The following is a 24002-nucleotide window of genomic DNA, read 5'->3' as shown; positions in this document are numbered from 1 at the left end:
AAGTGTGACGCAAACTGTTTACCTAGCGTGTCTGCCACAACCAGGAAGAGAAAAGGGGGAAAAACAGCCGCGCAAGCCAGGATCTCGGCCCAAAATAATCCCCCGTAATACCAGGGAGTTTAAAGAGGCTTTGCCAATATCCCCCTGCTCTTAGGAGGGAAAAAAGGAAGGGGAGATAAAGAGAGGGGGAAAAAAACATCAGAAGAAAGCTGTTAAATTCGCCCTCAGTCTCGTTTGGGATTGCTAATTATTGTTTTTAGAGTACAACAATTGGAGTATTAGGGCACAAGCGGCTGGAGATAACATCCAGGGGAGGGGGGGGGGAAGGAGCGGAGCACAGGGAGAAAGATAATGGGCCAACAGAAGGGGAGCCATGATAGGGTCTGGTCCACGGTGGTGTCTGCATCTCTTCTGCAACACACACGCGCAGTGTGCGTGTGCGTGTGTGTGTGCGTGTGTGTGCGTGTGTGTGTCACTCCAAGGTACAGAACAAGGATAGCAAACTTGAGATGGCAAACTTCTGAATGTCGTGGTCGTCATGGTGAAGTGATGCTGCAGTGGGATAAGGATTGGCCACGTTAGGTGTGAGAGAGAAGGTCGTGCCTTCAGTTCAGTTTAAGAGAGAAAGGCGGTGTTTGAACTTGATACCAGACCTCGCTATGACTATGAGATCACTCAAGATTATTTCCCCCCTCAGTATTTTGTTATTTTACCAATAATCTGCAGGAAAACGCTCATGCCATCAAATATAAAGTTGGAGACTACTCAAAGTTGGGTGGTAGTTTGAGTCACACGGTGTATACGAGGAAGAAAGCATGCTGAAAACAGATAACAAGAGGTAAACATCCTCGCACACACACGCACACGCACACGCACACACACGCACACGCACATTGGCACCTGTCCTGTGAGGGAGTAGGGCAGCCAAAGTCATCTGGAAGCCTCCACATGCCAATGAATAAATAAAGCTGCAATTAGAAAAGAAAACAGCGCCACCTGTTGGTGTCCAACCCCCGTGAACTTGGACCATTAAGAGAGCTGTGGTTAACACCTGAGCCTGCAAAAGCTGTGTTAAGGGGAGGGTTGTTGGTGTACTGAGTTTTTTTTGTTTTTGTGAGTGACTATGTGTGTATTCGTGTGTGTTCGTGTGTTCGTGTGTGTGTGTGTGTGTGTGCCTGTGCGCGCGCACGCGAGTGTGTATCAGTGTGTGATTCTCCAAAATAAAGGTTTGTTTGAAAAGTGTGCACATTGTGGGCCTTCTTTGGTCCTTGGTACGAGGTTTAACGAGTTTATGTGGATGTGTTTTAAACATGCATGTGTCAATAAATGTGTTTGTAACGGTAAATGTCTGATTATGTGTGCACCTCTGTGTGTGTGTGTGTGTGTGTGTGTGTGTGTGTGTGTGTGTGTGTGTGTGTGTGTGTGTGTGTGTGTGTGTGTGTGAATCTTTATGTGTGTGCACACGTGTGTGTTTGTGTGTGGTCCTTTATATACGCGTGCATCTGAAGAGGTCCAACTGTGTGTCCCGGGGCCCACCTGGCAGCAGGAGGTCTGTTCTGGGCTCTGAGCAGCTGGTCTTGGCGGGGTGGTGTGTGTGTGTGTGTGTGTGTGTGTGTGTGTGTGTGTGTGTGTGTGTGTGTGTGTGTGTGTGTGTGTGTGTGTGTGTGTGTGAGAGAGAGAGAGAGAGAGAGAGAGAGGGGTGGGTGGGGGGGGGGGGAGATTCTGGTGGGTCCCACAAGACCGAAACAGTAGGAGGCAGATGGACAGGCCACAGCCACTGCCAGAGGGCCAGAGGGGCCATGAGGCCAAGAGAGAGCGTCAGCCAAAATCAACAGAGCCCACACACGGGAGACTACGGTCAGGGGTTGCCACGCACAGAAAGAGATCTGAAATGTGAAAACTCAAACTGCATTTTTCAAACTAAGACCGACCGCAGAGCTGCACAAGCCAACCAGGTATTGTAGCGATAGATGCCAACACACACACACACATAGCCAGCGAACATCCCCGCAAACCATTCCAGAATTATGCGAAACGGGAGGGAATGTGTCTTGCACATGTTTAAATGTTATATCATCGAGGAGGATCTGGTGGAGGCACGAGAATCAAAGTTAGCTGAGCTGAGTGTGCTCGGTGTGTGTGATTGACCATGTATGTTGTGGCGTTGTAGGTGGTGGTGGTGGTAGTGGTGTAGGAGGTAGCCACCGGCTCCTCTGGTGTAGGGAGCCACAGATGCTCCGCTGTTTGTGTGTTGACTCTGTGTAATTTGTTTACTCTCATTTGTTTTGGTGTGCCAGGGGAGTTCCCTTTTTAATTTTGCTCTGTGTTTACCCCTCTTTGTGGATCGCTGATCTGTTAAGCACAGAGAGAGAGAGAGAGAGAGAGAGAGAGAGAGAGAGAGAGAGAGAGAGAGAGAGAGAGAGAGAGAGAGAGAGAGAGAGAGTGTGTGAGAGAGAGAGAGAGAGAGAGAGAGGGGGGAGCGAGAGAGAGAGAGGTAGATGGGTTGTTCAGAGAGCCAAATTACAAGAAGGAGTGATGCATATTGTTTTAAGCTCTGGCAGCCCCTTCAGGCCCAAAGGCCTGGCTTGCAGGCTCCACCTGCTCCTTCCCCCGGGAGCCTGGTTCCTGATCCGTGGCCCTTTCTCCTCTCCCTGAGCCCCAAGCCTCTCCTCTCTCTCTCCTCTCTTTTTGCTCCTTTGTTTTTTGGGGGTTTTTTTGTTTGTTTTGTTTTGGGATTTTTTGCAGCCCCAGCCCTCTATCCTTCTCTCCCAATTCTGGGCTCTTCTCCTCTTCCCTTCCCTTCAGAGTTTCCAGAGCCGACGCTCCTTTCCTCGCTCTCCTCCTCCTCCTAAATCGCTCCCTCACTCCTTACTTTTCCTCCTCCATTCTGTCCCCCTGTGGAAGAAAACTCCAAGTCTTTGCTCAGGTTCAGTGGGTCGTAATTATTCGCACATGCATGCAGAGAAAGAGAGAGCGAGACAGAGAGAGGGAGAGAGGGAGAGAGAGAAAGAGAGAGAGAGAGAAAGGGAGAGAGTGAGAGAGAGACAGAGAGAAAGAGGGAGAGAGAGAGAGAGAGAGAGAGAGGGAGAGAGGGAGAGAGAGAGGGAGAAAGAGAGAAAGAGAGAGAGAGAGGGTACGAACTCGGAGATGCAAGCTGGCCGAGTTACCTTTCCCTGTCTGTTTCTCTGCTTTGTAGGGTGTTACAGACAGGAGGCCATGTGTCCCGCTTCACACTACAGTCTCTGAGGAAAAGGACAGGCATATACCGTCAGTCTGTTATGCTAGCAGGTACTTTCATACTGGGTCATACTGGGTCATACTGGTTCCGGACATATAGGTCCTCATAAATTTAAGGTCTACACGATCACTCCATCAAAAAGGATAATATCAATTTTTCACAACCTGGGTCTTGTCTTTGTCATTTTTTTCCATCGTGCATATCGGTTATGGTACAATTTTGCTCTCTGGCTTCACTGTGTCAAGGTTTTGGATGCAGGACTACCTCTAAAAACAGCATTAAAATGGCATTTTACTGAAGGCCGACTGAACACCAGTGTCAGATGGATTTCAACAAACCCAATTTAACCCAATGATCTAAAGCACATATTTGGAAATGAAAACTAAAGTCCGAGTTAAAGGTCACTGCTCGTAATGTCCAATACTATCAATGGTGGCTTGCATAGCGGAACCACTTCCTGGTTCAGTTTGACGGCTTGCGGCCAGCTTGTACTCACAGTAGGCGGCAGTAGTCACCGACTCTCCACTAGTGCACTAATGGGAAACGACACACAGTCTAACATGGACACTAGGGGTTTCTATTGTCACTGAAAGGCAGGTTTAAGCGTATTGTTCAGTTGCACCTTAAAATATTGTTGCATAACTCTGTCTAGTGGTGGTTAGATGTCCAAAATCTCCAAAATGAAGCCGGTGAGTAAAATGATATCATAACTAATATGCATGATGGTAAAAACTATGAAACGAAAACCCAGGTTGGGGGAAAAAAACCGGAACTGTCCTTTAAAACAGAGCCTATCCTACATAACGCCTCCTCTAGCCTGGGATAACGCAGTATTGGGTAAGATAAGTTGAACTTGACTATGAATACTGATATAAGAGTCAAACTGAGCGGAGCTGAGCCTATACCATCTAATGATATAATCAATGCAAAGGTGATTGGTCAAAATGATTATGTATGATTATTTAAAAAATGAGCACAATAATCAGCATTTCTATGTGAGTCAAAGGAAACAAAAAGTGAACTAAAGTACACACTTCCACTTTCCCCAATGACTGCTCTCTCTCTCTCCACTAAATCCCTTCCTCGCAGCAGCCCTCCTGTTTCTCGCTCCGAGTCCCGGTGCATCACCCCTTTGCCCTCTCCTCTCCTCTCCAGCACCTGCTCCTCTCCTCTTCATCCTCCTCTTTGAGCCCCTTTTTCCTTTGTGTTTCCCTGCTCTTGCTGGACAGCCCCACTGCCATTCTTCCACCCTCAGCTTCACATCTTGGCCTTTTTCGACTCCAGTCTTTGCAAACTCTCCGCTCTTGTCTTTTCTTTTGCCACTTCTTGCCTCGTGGATTTGGCAGAGATTGGAGTAGCCCAGCCCGCCTCTGCACCAGAGTGACTGCAATTCTTTAAACTGACTGAAAACACATACACATGCACACAAACACATACGCACATGCACACGTGTGAGCGTGCATGCGCATGCACATGCACACACACACACACACACACACACACACACACACACACACAAATGAATACTATATCAAATGCATGACTGCACAATAGAAATTGGTGGAGTATTATGAATATAAAAATGAAGATTGCAGCTGCATGCAAACACCTCCTATGAAGCAGCCCCCTTTCCATAGCCTCGTATCAACGTACAAGCACAAGTATAAAAATCCAAATGAACCTAATCAGCTCAAAAAAACAAAAGAATTAGGATGCTTGTGGGGTTAAAATGATTACAGCTACTCTTTATTGAGAGTAATCATTGTCATCCAGTGGCTCTGGGTGATGACTGCACATCCATAGGTAGTTTGATCAGTCAGTCAGGTCTACATACAGTAAGGTACAGTTTGACACACTATTTACATTACTCAAGCTGTAATGTTACAACATCGTTTCAATAATGAGACATATAGTTTTAATATGGCTTGATAAAGTAGTCCAATTTTATACGGTGACCAAACTGTATGAAGCAATCGCATGGATGTCGGTCCAGCAAAACCCAGACCAGAGGCTGGGATGAAAACCACGCAGAAATCCCACGTGGGAGTGTTATTTCTCTCTCTCCAAACAGTCTATTATCGATATTGAGTGACTGGATTCGTTTCAGGCCAACCACTAAAAGACACGAGTTAGGGATTTAATAGGATTTACCTATTCGGGCCCCTCCTTCATACCATTTCTTTTTTTTTAAGAATCAGACTTATCATTCATGTTTATCCATTACAAGCACTGTCATTAAACCTAACTACTGAGAGAAAGGCAAAAGCTTGACAAAATATTTTTGGTCCATTTCATATCCCAGTTAAACTACAATGAGGTCTAGGTCTCGTACGCTAAATGCTTTAATTATTTCAATCTCATTTGGTATTTTGCCAGTGTGTCTCAGACTCATTTAAGTTCATGTACCTCCCTGTCAAATGTTTTCCTGATTAAAAGGAGCAGACAAACATTCACACCGGGTAACATCCACATCATCCACATACACACAGCTGCAATAAACAGCACAACACCACCTGCAAAGCAATTGTTGGTATAAGAACACCCAGCATCCTGCCTTAGCGATAATGATATTGATGATATTCTCCATTCATCTCGCATATTCATTACTATCATGGCATAACAATGCCATTTAATCAAAGTGAAATTAAATTCACACCAGTGCAAAATGACGTCTCTCTTTGAGAGCAACAACGAAACAGAATTTCACGACAACAACAAAAAGCTCTGACACATGAATTGATAAAGAAACAATAAAGTGGCACTGATAATAAATAATATCAGAGTAAAATAAAACTGCATTCAGATTAAGCTGTTCCCACAGTCTAAGCATTAAAGCGCATTCCCTTCGGTGGTCATCCGAGACTCATTCTTCGCCTTTCCAACAAAGATACATGTCACACATGCGCACTCCTTTGTGCGCATAACAACATACTTCAAGTTTGCACATAAAAATGCAACACAAAAAAACGGAGGTCATTGGCAGGTTGTGAGCCACGACTTTGGAGTAAAGACTAAAGGGAAAATAGCTGACTACCGAAATGTACTGACAGACTTCCGTGGAGTGAGACACACGCAGACAGAGCCTTGGGAAAATGACCTTGAGATTACTGAATGGTGGAACCATCTGACTGTGCGGACACCACCCTCTAGTGGCCGAACGTAATAATTGCAGTTCCACACCTTTCGAATGTAAACTAAATTAAATTACCTACAACAAATATTCGCACAATCCTTACAAGCAAAAAATGACTTTGATGGGAGAAAATAGGAGTAAGACCTTATTCACTGAAATTCAAATAGGCACGTGTTTTGCTTCTCCTCCATCCCAATCTCTCCACTGTGGACTGACAGGTGTACCTCATGTTGATGGGGCTGGTGAAGATACACACATACGTTCCTTTTAGTAGTTCTTAGATATATGGATGGTGTGATGGGGTCATTGGAGGAGAGCTTTAAAGGAGTTCCCTATACCTTTATTTAGTGTTGACAGATGTCCACACATCTTAGGACAAGACGAGTAAGGCAAATAGAAAACTGCCACAGGGACAGTTAGACAGTAAGGGGACAAACTATTTAGTAGCATGTGTATTATGAGGTGATTCACTTCATATAGTCTGCATATAAATACTCAGTTTGAACCAGTTATCCACAGTTCCATCATTCTGATATTCTGCAATGGGATGAAAGGAAGGTAAGAATAGTTCCTTCATCTGAGAGAGCTGTTGTCTGGACTGGCGGGATGACCAGTGGATGTTCAGACCCTGTCTAGCACATCCATATATGTTAATCAGATAGCAGCCTGCAGTGCAGATAGGCCCGGGTTTTCTCTCAATCTGACCCCTTCAACCAATTATTTGCCATTTTCGGTTCAAATGTCCAGGTCTGGGATTGATTCCTCCTTAAGAGGAATTTCATTATCAGACCCCGTGCCTACGTCTGAGTCAAACAGAGAGTGGTCCGAGTCTGGCGAGTGTGTGTGTGTTTGTGCGGCTGAATTGCTGCTCGCGTCACTGTCATCCAAGGTGTCAGTCCTGGAAAACAGACCAAAGTCCAGATGGCCTGTACTGGAGCCACCAGCACTGCTCTCACTTTCTCCATCATAGTACAGGTCCTCCACATCAGCAAACCACTCCGGCCACAACCTCCTCCGCATGCGCTCGCAGAACATGGCCAGGTTGATCAGCTCACCTGTGATACACACGCAGAGGATGGAGGGATTTGCAACGTACATGCAGCACTTGCATGTGTTCACAGTCAGCCATTGTCTCAGTCTCAATGAGTCCCCAAGAACAGAATGGGAGCGTTTCATTTAAGAAATTAACATTACAAGTATTCATTACAAGTTTGAAGAGGAGACAAAAAGACACACTGGGGATGTGCTGTGAAGTGTTTCTTGCGTGCCTCCTTCCCTTTGTTCAAGGCTTTTTAATAATAAATTAAGTATGAGATGAACTTGTTTTCTGCTGTTTCCAGCTGTAATCTTAAGTTCTCACTTTGATTTATGTCTTTGATTTTTGTGGAAACAAACAGTCTCTATGGTTGTAAATTAGAAATCAGTCTGTACCAGAAGCACTTTTTGCAATAGTATGTTAGCGCCATCTACTGGGTGCAATAATGCGTACACTTATAATGATCAGAATCAGAATGTTTATGTTGCATACAAGGAATGTGTGTTGGTGCTTCCTCACGTTACATGGAACATACTTTAGAAAGAGACTAAGAATATACACAACTGTGAAATATACAAAAACCTATAAACTATAATAGGCGGGACTAAAGCTAAAAACAAAGTAAAATATTGATAAAGTATCATGCATCTATATTCAACAGTAGAGTATTGATACATTTAAAAAAGAGAGGGAGGGAGAAAATCTATGCTTTTTCTTACGTGTGGAAATACACATCAGAAAAAAAATTGCAAGCTTAAAATGGGGGCACACCTAAGACACCGAGACCCCTGTTATTTGTGTAGCATGAATTGCAGATCCACTGACCTTTGATGAGCTGTTCTGGTCGCGTGCCAGGCAGGGTCCACATAGCTTGGGCGAGATGTCCAAACACTGTGGCATCTAATGTTGACATCTTAGCTCCCATAAAATACTTCTTATCGCCTATAAGACACAGAGGAAAATAACATCAGCATACTTGTACTGTTAATAGAAATGGATGTGCAGCTTTCTTCTCATGGCCAGCAAACAACAGATGGGTTGTTTCAAATATGCTTGTATCAAAGTCCCTTATGGATCTTGTAACCTATCATTGCATAAGTACAGCGGCCCTGAAAAAAAGCCGATGGGTTCTCTTAAAAAATGTTTCCCCCCTTTTTCTCCCCAGTTGTACTTGGCCAATTACCCCAGTCTTCCGAGCCGTCCCGGTCGCTGCTCCACCCTCTCTGCTGATCCGGGGAGGGTGACAGATTACCACATGCCTCCTCCGATACATGTGGAGTCGCCAGCTGCTTCTTTTCACCTGACAGTAAGGAGTTTCGCCAGGGGGATGTAGCGCATGGGAGGATCACGCTATTACCCCCCAGTTCCCCCTCCCCCCTGAACAGGCGCCCTGACCGACCAGAGGAGGTGCTAGTGCAGCGACCAAGACACATACCCACATACAGCTTCCCACTCACAGACACGGCCAATCGTGTCCGTAGGGACACCCGACCAAGCCGGAGGTTCAGGGATTCAAACCGGGATCCCCATGTTGGTAGGCAACGGAATAGACTGCTATGCTACCGGACGCCCAGCCTATGGGCTCTCTAACTATTCATGATATAGCAGCCATATTGTTCTACCAGCATGCATCAGAGCTTCTTTAAAAAACTAAGCACCGATGTTACAATCATATATTTTACTGATGTGTGTGTATATGTAATGTGCTCGACTCAGGGACAGGTCAACACTACGCTAAAACACACTGTGCATGTACTGTCCATCATCCAAACCCATCCTTGTGTGTTTGTATATACAGCCCAGCTAACTCCACCGGACTTTGGTCTAACATTTAGAATAGACCCGTGCACACATGCTTTGCTCGGTTAACTCCAGACTCAAGCTTATGTTGTCCAGATCTGTGTCTCTTTGTGTGTATATGTGTATGCTGTGTTGATTACTGTCTACAAACCACATTGCCATTTGGGGACAGTAAAGACTATCCAATCCCATCCAAATGAGTGGCTACACTGACTGTATGAATTGCATTGCCTGCTGCTTGTGGTTCCAACAGTGGCTGCTCTACAAAATTATTCTTAAAAATCTATAATAATGGGGCGTCCGGGTGGGTGTGGCAGACTATTCCGTTGCCTACCAACACGGGAATCGGCGGTTTGTATCCCCATGTTACCTCCGGCTTGGTCAGGCGTCCCTACAGACACCATTGACCCTTTCTAAGGGTGGGAAGCCAGATGTGGGTATGTGTCGTGGTTGCTGCACTAGCGCCTCCTCTGGTCAGCCGGGGTGCCTGTTTGGGGAGGGGAGAGGGAACTGGCAGGAATAGCATGATCCTTCCACACGCTATGTCCCCCTGGCGAAACGCCTCACTGTCAGGTGAAAAGAAGCGGCTGGCGACTCCACATGTATCAGAGGAGGCATGTGGTAGTCTGCAGCCCTCCCCGGATCAGCAGCGGGAGGGGAGCAGTGACCGGGATGGCTTGGAAGAGTGGGGGTAATTGGTGGGATACAACTGGGGAGAAAAAGGGGGGAGAAAAATCTATAATAATGAACAACTTGAAGCAGGGAGGATGAAAGCTGGATGAAAATACAGGTGAAAGTTTTTTAAGTTTGTACTGTGGCCCTTGAGTCTGAAAACACAGTTGGAGAGAACCCATCTGCTGAACTGGGGGCGTCTCTGCAGACAGTACTAATGCATCCTGTCAGAGGGAGATTTTCCATTTTACAACTGCTGGCCGTTACAGAGACAAAAACAGATCAATGCAAAGCTATTTTTCTCTCCAGCATGACTCCCTGTCTTGCTGTTTCCATCTTGATGTATTTTCTTACGTATTTATTGTTTCTGTTATTATTTTTTATTTCCTTATTTATAGTTTTAAGGGATGAGAGAGCCAGGGCACATGCATTTCACTGCATAGGAAGGTACATGGTACTTTTTAAATGTATATGACAACAGACTTGAAACTTGATGTCTTGCCCACGTATCTTTATGGCTTACTTCCTATTCCTTCAATCCCACAATATAAAGACACATGCACATGCTCAGACAGACAGACAGACAGACAGACAGACAGAGCGAGAGAGAGAGAGAGAGAGAGAGAGGGAGAGAGATCGCCGTGGCTCTTGGACAACTAATTTTGGATCAGCTTTACAATTTCCCACAGTGAAATGCAGTTTCACTGTGCAGGACGACCCTCCCCTCCATACCCAGCAGGGTAGCCAGTGTCCTCATGTCCTTCTCCATCAGGGTGTAGACCTCCTCCTTGGAGAAGCGTCCAATCCCATGGCCGTACATCTCCCTGCGCACCATGCTGCCATTCAGGTGGCTGAGGAGCCACTTCAGGGTGTCACTCAGTGGGCCGCTCATCGCCAGCAGCTTCTGGGTCTCCTCCAGGTTGTCCACCCACTGGCAGTAGGCTATGGTCCTGCGGAGCACAGTACACCCCATTATTTTACACAATTCAGGATACATGCAGAAGACTATCATCCTGAAAAGGATTAAAATGATAACCATCCACTGGGCGAAGGTTGTTGCAGAAAACAAGATGCTCCATCATCTCCAGGAAAGGGACTTAAGAATTTTAATGATAAGCCCAGCAGAGCTAATTAGGCCCCTGCCTCACTAAATGCCATCTCCATTATGTTAAATTCAAAATTCTCTTATCTATCAAATTTAATGATCCCCGCCTGCCGCCCAATGACTGCTGGGATGGGCTCCAGCATCCCCGCGACCCTGAGAGCAGGATAAGCGGTTTGGATAATGGTTGGATGGATGGATATATATCTATCTAATGGATGATCTCTTGCAATCCAAAATATGTCGTGAATTAAGACACAATTGACATATCTAAAGGAAATCTTTCGACGTACAAATGATTATCAAATGATCGGCATTCATCATTCAAGAGGGTAAAAGCAGTCTATTCTAACAGTAGCAGGCTATTGAAATACCCAGCTCCTGTCATTTCATCTGCAACAATGACTACCATTGATTACAAGCCTGGGCCCGATCAATACAAGTACACCGACACTTCCTTTGGCCTACATCTCCATAACCATTCATCAGCTATACAGCTTTCCGTTTACAGCACACGCCATATGTATTTAGCCGTTCAACCTGTCAACCTGTATAAAGATGTATCTGTGACAGCCGCTTTCTGACTATCCCCCAGTTTCCCTGCTGGATTCACTTAGAACAGGACCCCCCTCCCCGTTTTCTCCCCAATTGTATCCGGCCAATTACCCCACTCTTCCGAGCCATCCTGGTCACTGCTCCACCCCCTCTTGCTGATCCAGAAAGGGCTGCAGACTACCACATGCCTCCTCCGATACAGTCACCAGTCATTTCTTTTCACCTGACAGTGAGGAGTTTCGCCAGGGGGACGTAGCACATGGGAAGATCATGCTATCGCCCCCCAGGTTCCTCCCCCCCCCCCGAACAGGCGCCCCGACCAACCAGAGGAGGCGCTAGTGCCGTAACCAGGACATATACGCGCATATGGCTTCCCACCCGCAGACACGGCTAATTGTGTCTGTAGGGACGTCCGACCAAGCTGGAGGTAACACGGGGATTCGAACCGGCGATCCCCATGTTGGTAGGCAACGGAATAGACCGCTATGCCACCCAGACGCCCCTAACCTTTATTTCTTTAATTTGTAGTCTGATTCCTCACATTTATTTTACACTTGTATCTGGTTAAATTTGGAAACAGGGTGCTCAGGTACTTAAACTTCAATGTAAATTCAGACAGAAACTTAAGACCGTGAGCGTGTGTATGTGTGTGTGTGTGTGTGTGTGTGTGTGTGTGTGTGTGTGTGTGTGTGTGTGTGTCCTGGTAGCATGGAGGGGATGTCTCAGCAGCATGTCCCATGACTGCACCCTCAGTTCTTGTCATATTTTGCAGTTAACTGTGTCACATTTCTTGTGCTGCTTGCGAGTACAGACAACAGACTGTAATGCTATTCTGTTGCATCTTTCTGCATTGAATTGTAACTAGAAAGAGTCACAAGGTTCAACCTTCAGCATCCTGAAAGACAGAGCACCATCTTAAGGCTCTGGTAGCACCTGTCTTTAGGCTCAGACCCTCGGTCCCCAGCCGGCAGTCGACCAAATGAAACTGAAATTGAATAAGAGCATCTGGCCTACATCCCTGTCAGGTGTCCATGGCTGCAAACTACTTCCTGTTCCCCTGTGACATCATATGTTGTCTTGATGGGGTCTGTTGTCCTTAGATTAGGTTTAGGATGGAGTCTTAAGTGTGAGAAATCTTGAGTAGACAAATCAACATCGTAAGTAGAGCAAATGCGATTTAGGTTTCAGGGTAGACTTTTATTTTCCTTGGGAGACTGTTAGAGTGCTTTTGATTTTAATGACCCCACATCTAACTAGCTGTTCTAGCAACTGATACTGACTGGATGTGGCCACTTTCTGTACTAAATCCCAGAAAGGTGGATCAGTTCATCTGGATACAACTTTTATTGAGAGAAACGTTTCATCACTCATCCAAGTGACCTCTTCAGTCTCAACTGACTGCAGGTGCCCCCACCCTTATAAACGATACAGGGGCATAATGACCGAAAACAGCAATCAGTTTCATATGCAATTTGCCGTGACCATTAACTAGAGTTACAATGGCCATGTGTACTATTCACAGGGGACTGGGGAATGTTTGCAATCACAGCATTGTAAGATGGTGACAGATGTACTCTTTAGCTCCCCCACCCCCACCCCCCAGCTCTTTGACTCCTTGTTCAAACCATCAGTCCTCCCTATCAAGGATGTGCACATGGTCACAGCCATTTGCATATGAAACCAACTGCTGTTTTCAGTCGTTATGCCACTGTATTGTTTATAAGGGTGGGGACACCTGCAGTCAGTCAGTTGAGACTGAAGAGGTCACTTGGATGAGGGATGAAATGTACCTGTCAGTAAACGTTGTGTCCAGATGAACTGGTTCAGCTTTCTGTGATTTCCTTACCTGGATTATTGAGCATGCATCAAGACTTTCTATACTAAACCATTTAAAGACAAATTAGCTTATAGAATTTGTTTTCTCGTTTTAGGTTGATCCGTTACAATCAAAAATATACTGTCAATTATCATATTAGTGTAATATCTGAAAAAAATATGAACGCAAAAATATATACTCAATACTTGTCTGGATTGACTTCCACTAGAATTATAGCTATAAATATGTGTTGGCCACATTGTTTAATGACATCAATTATAATCACGATTATAAATTTGATATATTCATATTTAAGATGCTTATTCTCACTAATTATTGAAGCTATAACATTTCAGGGCTGCCTTTTTTTTCCTTTCTTTTTTGTACAGTTCTTATCTTACTATTTTCCTTTCTTGGGTAGCCTCTTCCTGCTTCTTCACTGACTAAAACATCAACCAATCAATAAAGCCAGTGTCCAGTGGCTGTAAAACAGCATGAAACACAGAGCTGCTTTCTCATTCTCCTGTCATTGTTGTTATGCCATCATCCATCAACCTAGTGCATGTCGTGTGCACTGCTTGCCTGCAGCCGGTCATACGAAGAGCAGCAAGCCGCTACACTGCCCATCCTTTCCCTGACATAAATTATTCAATCAATAGCCTCATACAGTATGATTCTAAACATAGCACGGGGCTGGGGGGGGGGGGTTATGGAAGAGACAGAAAGGAGGTGAGGCTAGTGGAGAGGGGGACCCATGAGTTTTCACAAATGACCATAACACAGGGGAAATTGTGCCATCCAAGTAATGCAGCTGGATGGGATGGTGTTGGCTCGGGTTGCGGGAAGGTTATGTGATAGGTTGTGCTTTTAAATAATGGAGAGTAACCTGCACCTCCCTGCTGCTTGGAAGTCTTTCAGTACTTTTCCTGCTCTCCTCATTTCTCATGCAGAGGTACTATGTGACTAAGGCTTCCAAAAGAATCCTGCTCTTTCACATAGTTAACTCTAGTTGTGAAACAAACAGAATAGAATAGAATAGAAAGAGACTTCCCCACCCCTCTTTTACTCCCAGATTGCACCCAGCTAATTATTCCACTCTTCTGGGTCATCCCGGTCACTGCTCCACCCCCTCTGCCAATCCGGAGAGGGCTGCAGACTACCACATGCTTCCTCTGAAATATGTGGAGTCGCCAGCCGCTTCTTTTCACCTGACAGTGAGGCATTTTGCCAGGGGGATGCAGCACGTGGGAGGGTCACGCTTTTCCCCCATGTTCACCCTCCCCCCTGAACATGTGCCCCGACCGACCAGAGGAGGCGCTAGTGCAGCAACCAGGACACACCCACATCCGGCTTCCCACCCACAGACACGGCCAATTGTGTCTGTAGGGATGCCTGACCAAGCTGGAGGTAACATGGTGATTTGAACCGACGATCCCCGAGTTGGTAGGCAACGGAATGGACCGCTAGGCCACCCGGACGCCCAGAAAGAGACTCCCTCCCCCCCTCCCCTTTTCTCCCCAATTGTATCCAGCCAATAGTGTATGTTCGCGTGATGTCACACGTGTTTTCAATACAAGGCTGCGGCTATGTTGGAGGACGTACGTCATTGAAAATGGCGAGGACGATGTAAATACAAAACTAAAGCTATCAGCATATGCAGATTGTATATGCAAACTCAAGGGAGATGTAAAAAGTCACTACCAAGAGAAGATTAAAAAAAAAGATTGAAATAGATCCACTGCTCATTCCTGCTCAAACGTTCAGAATGTCTACCACCAATTGAATCTTGTGACATCCTTTCATATCTTGTTTTGGGCATAAGCTTTTACACAAAAAAATCAGTTCAAAGCATTTCGAAGCCTTCAAGCCTACAATCACATGGTTTCTGGATTTATTAATAGCGTTCTTGGCTGCATTATAAACAAGACATATACTTTGGTTGCAAAAGTTGGGCATTCTGAACAGCTGTATGATCCACTTGTCCAGCTGTGGATCATAACAACTGCAGACGGTGTCGTTCCTCTGCCCACTGCACTGGTTGTATGGCCGGACTAGGCGAATGTGGCTCGCACATAGCAAGTGTCTCGTTTTGTGTAGAAGTGTGGATACGACTTAATGGCAAACTATCATGCACTCAAGTGAAAGGTACATGGCTTTTGCCTTCATATGTCAAGCACGTTGATTATGCAGAGGTAAATGCCATTGGTTTTAAATCTGCGGGGAAAAACACTGAAGGAAGATATGGCAAACTCATTCAAGGCCAATGAACATCAATGAAGCTACAGAAATTAAAGAGCCAAGTAAAGCTGAACTCGCAAGAGTTTTATAGCTCTCTGAATCAATGCAAGGTAAAGGCCGTCTGACTTTCAGCCATTTCACCTTATTCAGAGTCGTTTCTGTCAAAATCAAGAAATGTAAAATCCATCCGAGACCTTTTCGATGGAAAGTTTACTTCTCTGGAGTATAACAAGCTTCTCGAGGATACCACAAAGTAGAGCTAAACACCACAGACGAGGGGGTGACAATTGTGGAAAGGGAAACAATTTCACAATCAAAGGGAAGTGGTTTTTATAAAGACAGAGCTGGAAGGGTTGGTGCATCGACGTGTTACGCAGCTCGTCATACTGACCCAGCCCAACCGTCTCAGTCGCTCATCAAGACTATAAGCCACCCAGATGTTTTTGAATTCAGCACAGCAGCTACAAGGCATGGATGTGACCAGGAGGATCTTGATATTTCTGAACATGAAAAGTTGATGAAACCTCTGCACAAGAATTTCAAGGTTTCAAAATGTGGCACATCTATCAACAGAAGCTACCCGTTTCTCCATGCAACACCAGACCTCCTCTGTTCCTGCGACTGTTGTGGTGAGGGATGTGGGGAGGTGAGATGCTCTTTTTGTAATGAGGGCACAGATTTTGAATCATACTGTCGAAAGAAATCTTCGTGTTTGGAAAGGGTTAGCTCAAAATATGTACTGAAAAGGAACCACAGCTATTATCGTCAGGTTCAGCAGCAACTTCATACAGTCATATTGTGACTTTGCTGTCAGTGCCTTCCAAGAAAACATTACAGGTTTGGTTCATCAGAGAATCATGCCACATCAAAATCTTTGGGATGAGTGTGTAGCAAAGTTATCCTTATTTTGGAGGATCTGTGTTTAGCTGACTCTTTCCTTTTGTGAATGCAGGAATATTCAATTTTGCCTGGAAATAACTAATACCCTCTTCAATCGTAAATCCTCTATCAGCAAGAACCATGTCACCAGGTGAAAGATTTTTCAAAAATCCACAATTTTCCATAATGCATTTGTCTGATGCCCTGCCACCCAAGGTTTTACTCACAAAGCTTCCTTGTGGAGTTATACCAATACAAATGTTAACAGTGTTGTGATGCTTGTAGCTGGAAAGCATCTGTGCCCTGGTGAGGAGGTTTGTGGGTCTATCAATAAACTTGTCAAAGCAATCTATAATAACAGTGGCTTTTAGACCAAAAGCAGTCACAAAACATCTGGGCATTGATTTTTGACTATCTTCTCGGTCTGGCCAGATTATGAGAGATGATAATCTGGTGTCCGTTGCTTCAATCCAGGCACTAATAACTTTTGAAACAACTGGCCTTGCTGCAGAAAATCAATAAGGAAGGTCCCAATGTGGGACATTCAAGCGTAACTTCATTAGGACCATCGCAAAGTCCTGAAATTTTGTTAAAATTGCTGGTTGACGTAAAACATGTCCATTCCATCCATTATCCAAACCGCTCATCCTGCTCTCAGGGTCGCGGGGTTGCTGGAGCCTATCCCAGCAGTCATTGGGCGGCAGGCGGGGAGACACCCTGGACAGGCCGCCGGGCCATCACAGGGCAACGTAAAACATGTGGTGCCACAAAATCAAATGTTTTCTTTAAAGCCCTAAAAGAATGAAGACCAGTGTAATATTTAACCTTGGCATCATCCTTAGAAAATTCTTTGTCAAGAATCCCAACTGGTGCGCCCTGATTTTGAAACAAGAAGCTAAATTCATCTGTAGACGTGGCTGCAGGTATTTCATCAAATTGTTCGGAAATATCATCCTGCTTAAAGAGATCTCTAACTGGAAAGCTTGTTTCACTTAGTTTCGAAGCCTTCGCTTCCTCTCTTTCCACATTTTCTTTCCCAGCAGCCCGCTTTCATTGTTCAGTTGCCTTATCACTCCAGGCCCGCATTTCATCTCTTTTTCCGTTCTGGGTTTCAAATTTGTCATGTCCAAGTTTTCAGCTCGGGACCCAGTCAGGATTTCATCTGTCTCACGGCCGTGCAGCTGCCACGCTCAGAAAGTGCTCACCACAAACGCGACCATTTTTCAAAATCATTTCAGTTAGGCCATCTCGACTGATAGCAGCAAGCCATAGCCTACGTCGCTCAGTTGACAGTTCTTTGGCTTGTTCTCCTTGGTGCCCACTGATTTTCAGAACATGACAAAATGGCGGTAAGTGTCTACATTTATCGCTATTGTTACCACATTTGTAAATTAAACAAAACGAAGGCATGTCTGATTACGACGGCGACGATTTTGCTGCTAAAGTGCAATTTGCCCACATCGTTCTTAACTTCCAACATGGCCAACAATACATTTTTGGTGACTTTTGGTCACGTGTTCAAACACACACTATTACCCTACTCTTCCGAGCCGTCCCGGACGCTGCTCCACCCCCTCTGCTGATCCGGGGAGGGCTGCAGACTACCACATGCCTCCTCTGATACATGTGGAGTCGCCAGCCGCTTCTTTTCACCTGACAGTGTGGAGTTTCGCCAGGGGGACATAGCGCGTAGGAGGGTCACGCTAGTCCCCCCAGTTCCCCCTCCCCCCTGAACAGGCACCCGACTGACCAGAGGAGGCACTAGTGCAGCGACCAGGACACATACCCACAGCTAATTGTGTCTGTAGGGACACCTGACCAAGCCGGAGGTAACACGGGGACTTGAACCGATGAGCCCTGTGTTGGTATGCAACAGGATAGACCGCTACGCTACCCAGACGCCCCTCAGAAAGAGACTTTTAATAAAACATGCAGCAATCACATAACCAGAGGCATAAACGTATTAGTGGTCTAGGTTACTGTAGGTTAAAATGTTCTTCAAATGAAATTATTTGATACTTATGGCATTATTTGCAGCTGAAATCATTAAGTGCCAAAATACAGATGTTAAAATCAACAGATATCAAGTTACTATTCTGCTACTGAAACTACACTGGTTGCAAGTTGCCCTACTATCAAAATCAAAGAGTGAGAGAGAGAAAGTGTTCACCTTGATGAAATGTCTGTCACTGTCATAGTCACTGATGGAACGGCAGCTAACGTTCAGTCAGGAAGACCATCATTCTGCTATTCTCATCTCACATGCATGCTCACTCATGTTTTCCCTTGCTGTCATCATCTGGGGTGTGTTAATTGAGCTATCAGCTGATCACACCACCTGTTCTCATCTATCCAATAGCACAGCCACATACCTGCATAGTTAGCCTATCATCTTGCTGCTGTCTTTTTTTAACTGCGTTTCTCTCTCCACCTCTAGTATGTTCGTGCTGCCGTTATACGCACCCCTCCACCTCCCCTTCACCAACTAGTCCTCACAGATCATCAGTTTCATCTCTTCATCTTCCTTATCAGTCTCATCATCTCAGGAGAAGTCATCAGCCACCACCACCACCAGTGTCTGGACTCCATGGGGGGATTTATTATGCTGAGGGCCCTTGATTCAAAAATCTCCATGTTGAGTCTAAGCACCAAAGACTTTCTTGACATGACTTCATTTCCACTAAATCGTCCATCCAATCCATTATCCAAACCGCTTATCCTGCTGTCAGGGTCACGGAGATGCTGGAGCCTATCCCAGCAGTCACTGGGCGGCAGGCGGGGGGACACCCTGGACAGGCCAGCGGGCCATCACTTCATTCACTCTGTCTGTCCTGATTGAAATGGGTTTGCCAAAGAAGCTTGGGAAATACCAGACTATCAGGATGATGTATGATTAGTGATACAATTATTAGGTGAAGTGTTAATGTTAAAGTGGCAATCTTGAAGATTCTCACTAAAATAAGTGTTTGCTGAGTTATTAATCAGTCACCGAATGAGGTGACACAATGACGAAATCAGCCTATTGGCCACTGATAAGAGCACTTGCATGTATAGCAAAACGAAGAAATACAAACGTTATCTGTGGCCAAAATCCCACCAAAAATCAGATCTGTAGCAAATGTAGTGATGTGTATTACATCACTCATCAGTGGTTGGTCCACTAGAGAGGACAGCTGGAACAACACTCCGTGTTCCAGTGTTGTGGTGGACAAACTAGTTAGTGGTTTTGAAATGACTCCTGAGAAGTGTATGCCAAAAAAAGAAAGAAAGAAGCATTTACCACTCTAGAACAATAGGACAGTGCTCAGACACAAAACAGATAGAGAGATAGAACTGGGAGAGAGCGATACACACCAGTAGAGGTGTTCCTCTACCATTTTGGTGATGGCACGAGACACCGCCTGCTCTTGTGGGGTAAGGTTCCTGTTAAGGTTGACACCCAGCTTCTCTTCCAGAAAGTCCACGATGAACTCTGACCCCGACACTTGCTCGTGATTGTACTCGATCCAGGGCATCTTGCCCTGTGGTGACAGCTTCCCATCAAAATAGTTCTGCAAGAGCAGGGAAATGGACGAGTGTAATAATATCGGAGGCTTCCATCTACATTTCTCGTCACAGATGTGTAGCATAGCTAAACACAGTAAAGGCATCTTCAGATCTACGTTGACGATACAAGGCTTATGAACTTTTGTGGATGTAAACAACTTACTTCCTGCTTCACTTTACTAATCTTATAAAGAGGTAAACCAATGTTGAGAGAACTTCTGAAATGTCAAAAGAATTAAAATGCAATTCAGTTTCCATTAGCTGGCTTCTAGCAATGTAACTTGTAAAAAGTAGCTCTCATTCACAAATGCAGTGGCTGAGCCAGTGGGTTGCTTAACCTGGTAGGGCAGATCCATCATGCGCAGGTAGGTCTCTATCTTCAGGCAGAACGGTGAGAGGCTGGGCACGCCATTCTTTGGCCTTGAAAACTGGTGAAGGATAATGGCATCTTTAGAATCCAACTCTTGCTCCTTCCTACAAGATAGACGGAGAGAGATAAGGAGACAGGGTGAGAGAGAACAGTACTTAAAGATCTGGTACTGTCACTACAGCAAAAGGCAGAGGTCTGCTCAGTTTGATGCGTGTATTAAGCTTTCCAAGAGACTAGGGTATCAACTTCGGCTTATTACGGCATGCTGGCTGGGCAGAGGGACTCCCTGCCTCCCTGAGCTGTTTCTTAAATCCGCCTTTTCAACCCTGAAACACATACTTACCAACTCAGGTAGCTTCACCATAATCAAGCTCAATCAAGTGAAGGCGTCTAGGGATCAACTTTTGAAGGAGCCAACAATTTGGAGTCAGTGAAGAAGATATTAGTTTTGCTTTTGGCTTCGAGCACTAATCGCACATTAATTATAGGTACAAGCATTACTGGCTCAACTCGTTCCCTTTGAAGTGAAAAACTGTGGCTTTATGATATTGATATTAATATTGTCTATGTCATTACTCCTCCTGAATTCAGTGGCACTTAAGTGTCTCTCTTTGAATTGAAATTAGTTATTGGTCATCTGGCTAAATCAACGATGCTCAGTCATGTGCCGTGGAGGCCACATGTATACCATGTGTTAAACAGGCTGATTTTACTCATTAACACACCAGATAGAGGAGCGCTATCTAGTGAAATCAGCTGGTGAAGTGTTGGGCTGGAATGAAAACCTGCATACTCAAGGCTCGCTGTGGCATATATTGAGTATCACTGGGTTAAATGGCAGATTAAATCTCTCCTAATCAGAAAGCAATGAGATGAGACATGTTAGTGATGAGATGAGATGAGATGAGATATGAGATATGAGATGAGATGAGGGATGAGATGAGAGATTAAATGAGATGAGAAATGAGATGAGAGATGCAATTAGATGAGAAATGAGATGAGATGAGTGATGCAATGAGATGAGGTTAAACATGGCAAAGTAAAGAGAAAAAGGGGCTTTCACTCAAAAGTTAATCTGCATTCCTAGCAGCTGCATCTCACAACAAAAAGGATATCCAGAGGAGGTGCAGGACAAAAAGTTAACCGGCTTCAAAAAGACAATGGTGAGCTTGGTTTACATCGTTCACTTATGAAACACTAACAATAAAATTGCTACGACTTGCCTCCAGATCCATTTGCATTTTCATGCCTCTTGGCTAAATATAGCAGAGAAAAACTGTGGTTTCTATGTCAGTTGAAGAGAAAGGATTGAGCACGACTGGATTTTTCAGTCTATTATGTCAGACCCGTTGGAACCTGTATGGTGGCATAAACTGGTGTTTGTGCTGCAAAGATAATGCTGAATGGATGCTACTGAATTTCTTTTCCATCTTGTGACAGACAGCACGATGGTCTTTCCTACGCTTGTCTGCAATCTTTGAGCATCTCACTTAGTCGTGAGGACACTGACACACATCCTCGAGTTTAAATAATTTAATATAACTGTACATGGGACAGGCTCTACTTCCTCTCCAACGCTGCGCAAAAAACATATCACACATGCAAGGCAAAATGGCCCAGTGAGTCGTTCTCAGTGCAGGGTATGTTACATCATAAGCATGTAGAATCCGGAAATATTGAAGCTGAAATACAAATTAAACCCAGTCGCACTGTGCTGCGTAAAGGTCTGTGCACTCTTTGCATCCTTGCTGCTGGTCTTAAACCTAAAGGCGTTTCTTCAAGGGTAACCGGACCTTGTCAACTCCATCCCCACGGTTGCTGTCCACTGTGACGTGGTGCTGAATTCGTTCTACCGTGTCATTGTACTTCGCCGAAACGGATTGGACATTTCCTCGGGTAAGCCTATATGTCAGAAGAGGCTCCTAAACACGAGAGGTCTCGCCCGGAAGGACGCGGGCCTCGGGCCTGTCTACCTGCTGTCAATGTCAACACATAGCGTGGCGAAACAGATTACGGTGCCAGGCTGCAGATTTGCCTCCACGTGATTCGGCGATGTTTCCGCATGAAATGCGTGGTTTTGAGATAATCATGGGAAGCGGGGGGGGGGGGCGATAAACCACCAGGCCGCTTTCACAGGATGTGCGTGCTGGAGCAGACCTAAGCCAAATGCTCCTGGATCTATCACCTGCCCAGCTGATCGCCATAACAATAGACTCGGATCGATCGTGCATGACTTATTGTCATTCCGATTCACGCGCGCTCATTAAACGGGGTAGATCGATGACGTGAAGGCTCAGGTTTTTTGATGCAAATTATTGTAAGGCGGCAGATGTCTGTCAAACAGAGTTCAGTAAAGATCTGCCTGATGCCGCAGCGCTCCAGGAGCCTTTTACTAACGCTCAAGTGGACTGGCCATGGGACTGGGCACACGGCCAGACGCGTGAGTCTTCCCCCCCCCCTTTTAGTGTCATGTCCTTGTCGGAAAACATGGCCGAACCCTCATTAACATAGCGCTTATTTACACATAGCCTATTACATCTCATACGAACGTCACATATACGCGAGTTTGCAAAAAGAACTAGCGGCGTAAGTCAGCCCATCCTAATCACACACGCGCGCGCGCACGCGCACACGCACAAAAGGACCTGCATGTCGTAAGGAATTAATAGTTAACCGGTGATCGTTATTGATGATAGAACAGACGCATCCGGTCCGGGGTCCGGGACCGGCAGCATAGGTTACAGCTGGAATAGCTACCTGATGGCCAGCAACTCGTGCAGTAGGTAGGCTGCTGCTGCGAGGAGGGCACCGCCGGTGATGTACAGCGTCTTCTTCCACCAGGAGTCCGAGCCCAGTGCCGACATGATCCCGCCGTAGTCCTGCAGAGGGAAGGCGACGAGACAGCCATATAGAGACTGGTGTTCATCGGAGCCGCACAGCCCGAGGGGCAGGCTGTGGTTCTGCCCGAGTTCAACCACGCACGGCCGGGAGGAAGCGAAGCCAGCACCCCAGTACATCCTCTGTCCTCTCTCTTAAAACCCTCCTGCTTCCTCCGTCCTGCGATCCCTCTTCGGCTTCATCAAACTGACCCTGCGACCACTCTACTGCATGGTCGACGTTTCGCTTATTTGCCAAATATGAGAAATAAACATCTTCGCCGCCGACACGCCGCCCGCACCCAGTTCGGTTCCCTCCGCAGACATTCGGCCTTTGTCTGTTCCAATAGAAACAAGTGATGTCACCCCGCCCTGCCGGCGAGCAGCCTCCCTCTCTGGGAACATCCACCAGGAGCTGATAAACAAGTCAAGTCAATCTTCATTTGTACAGCCCAATAGCACACATTACAAATTTGCCCCAAGGGGCTTTACAGCAACACAACATCCTGTCCTTAGACCCTCGCATCGGATAAGGAACAACTCCCTAAAAAAAAAAAAAAACCTTTAACAGGGAGGAAAAATAGGAAGAAACCTCAGGGAGAGCAAGAGGGGCGATCTCTCAGACAAAAAAAAAAAACACCAACATGGCCCAAACTACATACTTAGGCATCCAAATACAGCCTATTCTTAGTTTGCCATGGTTTAGTGCAGGGTTGAAGTCAGCCTGGTAAAAGCGGTGGG

The 24002-nt window shown here is 45.6% G+C and overlaps 1 protein-coding gene across 1 annotated transcript; it reads right to left on the bottom strand.

Moving 5' to 3' along the window:
• Nucleotides 1–7106: 7106 nt before the first annotated feature.
• Nucleotides 7107–23402, bottom strand: faxcb (failed axon connections homolog, metaxin like GST domain containing b). The gene is made up of 6 exons (XM_056286870.1): nucleotides 23143–23402; nucleotides 20354–20489; nucleotides 19824–20020; nucleotides 10612–10829; nucleotides 8233–8349; nucleotides 7107–7426 (listed from the first exon to the last, which is right to left on the bottom strand). Exons 1-6 carry the CDS (start codon nucleotides 23400–23402, stop codon nucleotides 7107–7109), a joined length of 1248 nt encoding a protein of 415 aa, XP_056142845.1.
• Nucleotides 23403–24002: the final 600 nt, after the last annotated feature.

This window comes from Lampris incognitus, chromosome 9 (assembly GCF_029633865.1).
Source record: "Lampris incognitus isolate fLamInc1 chromosome 9, fLamInc1.hap2, whole genome shotgun sequence".
NCBI lineage: Eukaryota > Metazoa > Chordata > Actinopteri > Lampriformes > Lampridae > Lampris > Lampris incognitus.
The sequence above is the reverse complement of the archived record's forward strand: the minus strand, read 5'-3'. Positions and strand labels throughout refer to the sequence as shown.

Coding starts and splice junctions, on each gene's coding strand:
- faxcb (XM_056286870.1), bottom strand. CDS start 23,402: ATGTACTGGGGTGCTGGCTTCGCTTCCTCCCGGCCGTGCGTGGTTGAA. Junction 20,490..23,142: donor CACGAGTTGCTGGCCATCAG/GTAGCTATTCCA, acceptor TCTATCTTGTAG/GAAGGAGCAAGAGTTGGATT. Junction 8,350..10,611: donor GACACTGGCTACCCTGCTGG/GTATGGAGGGGA, acceptor TGTGTCTTATAG/GCGATAAGAAGTATTTTATG.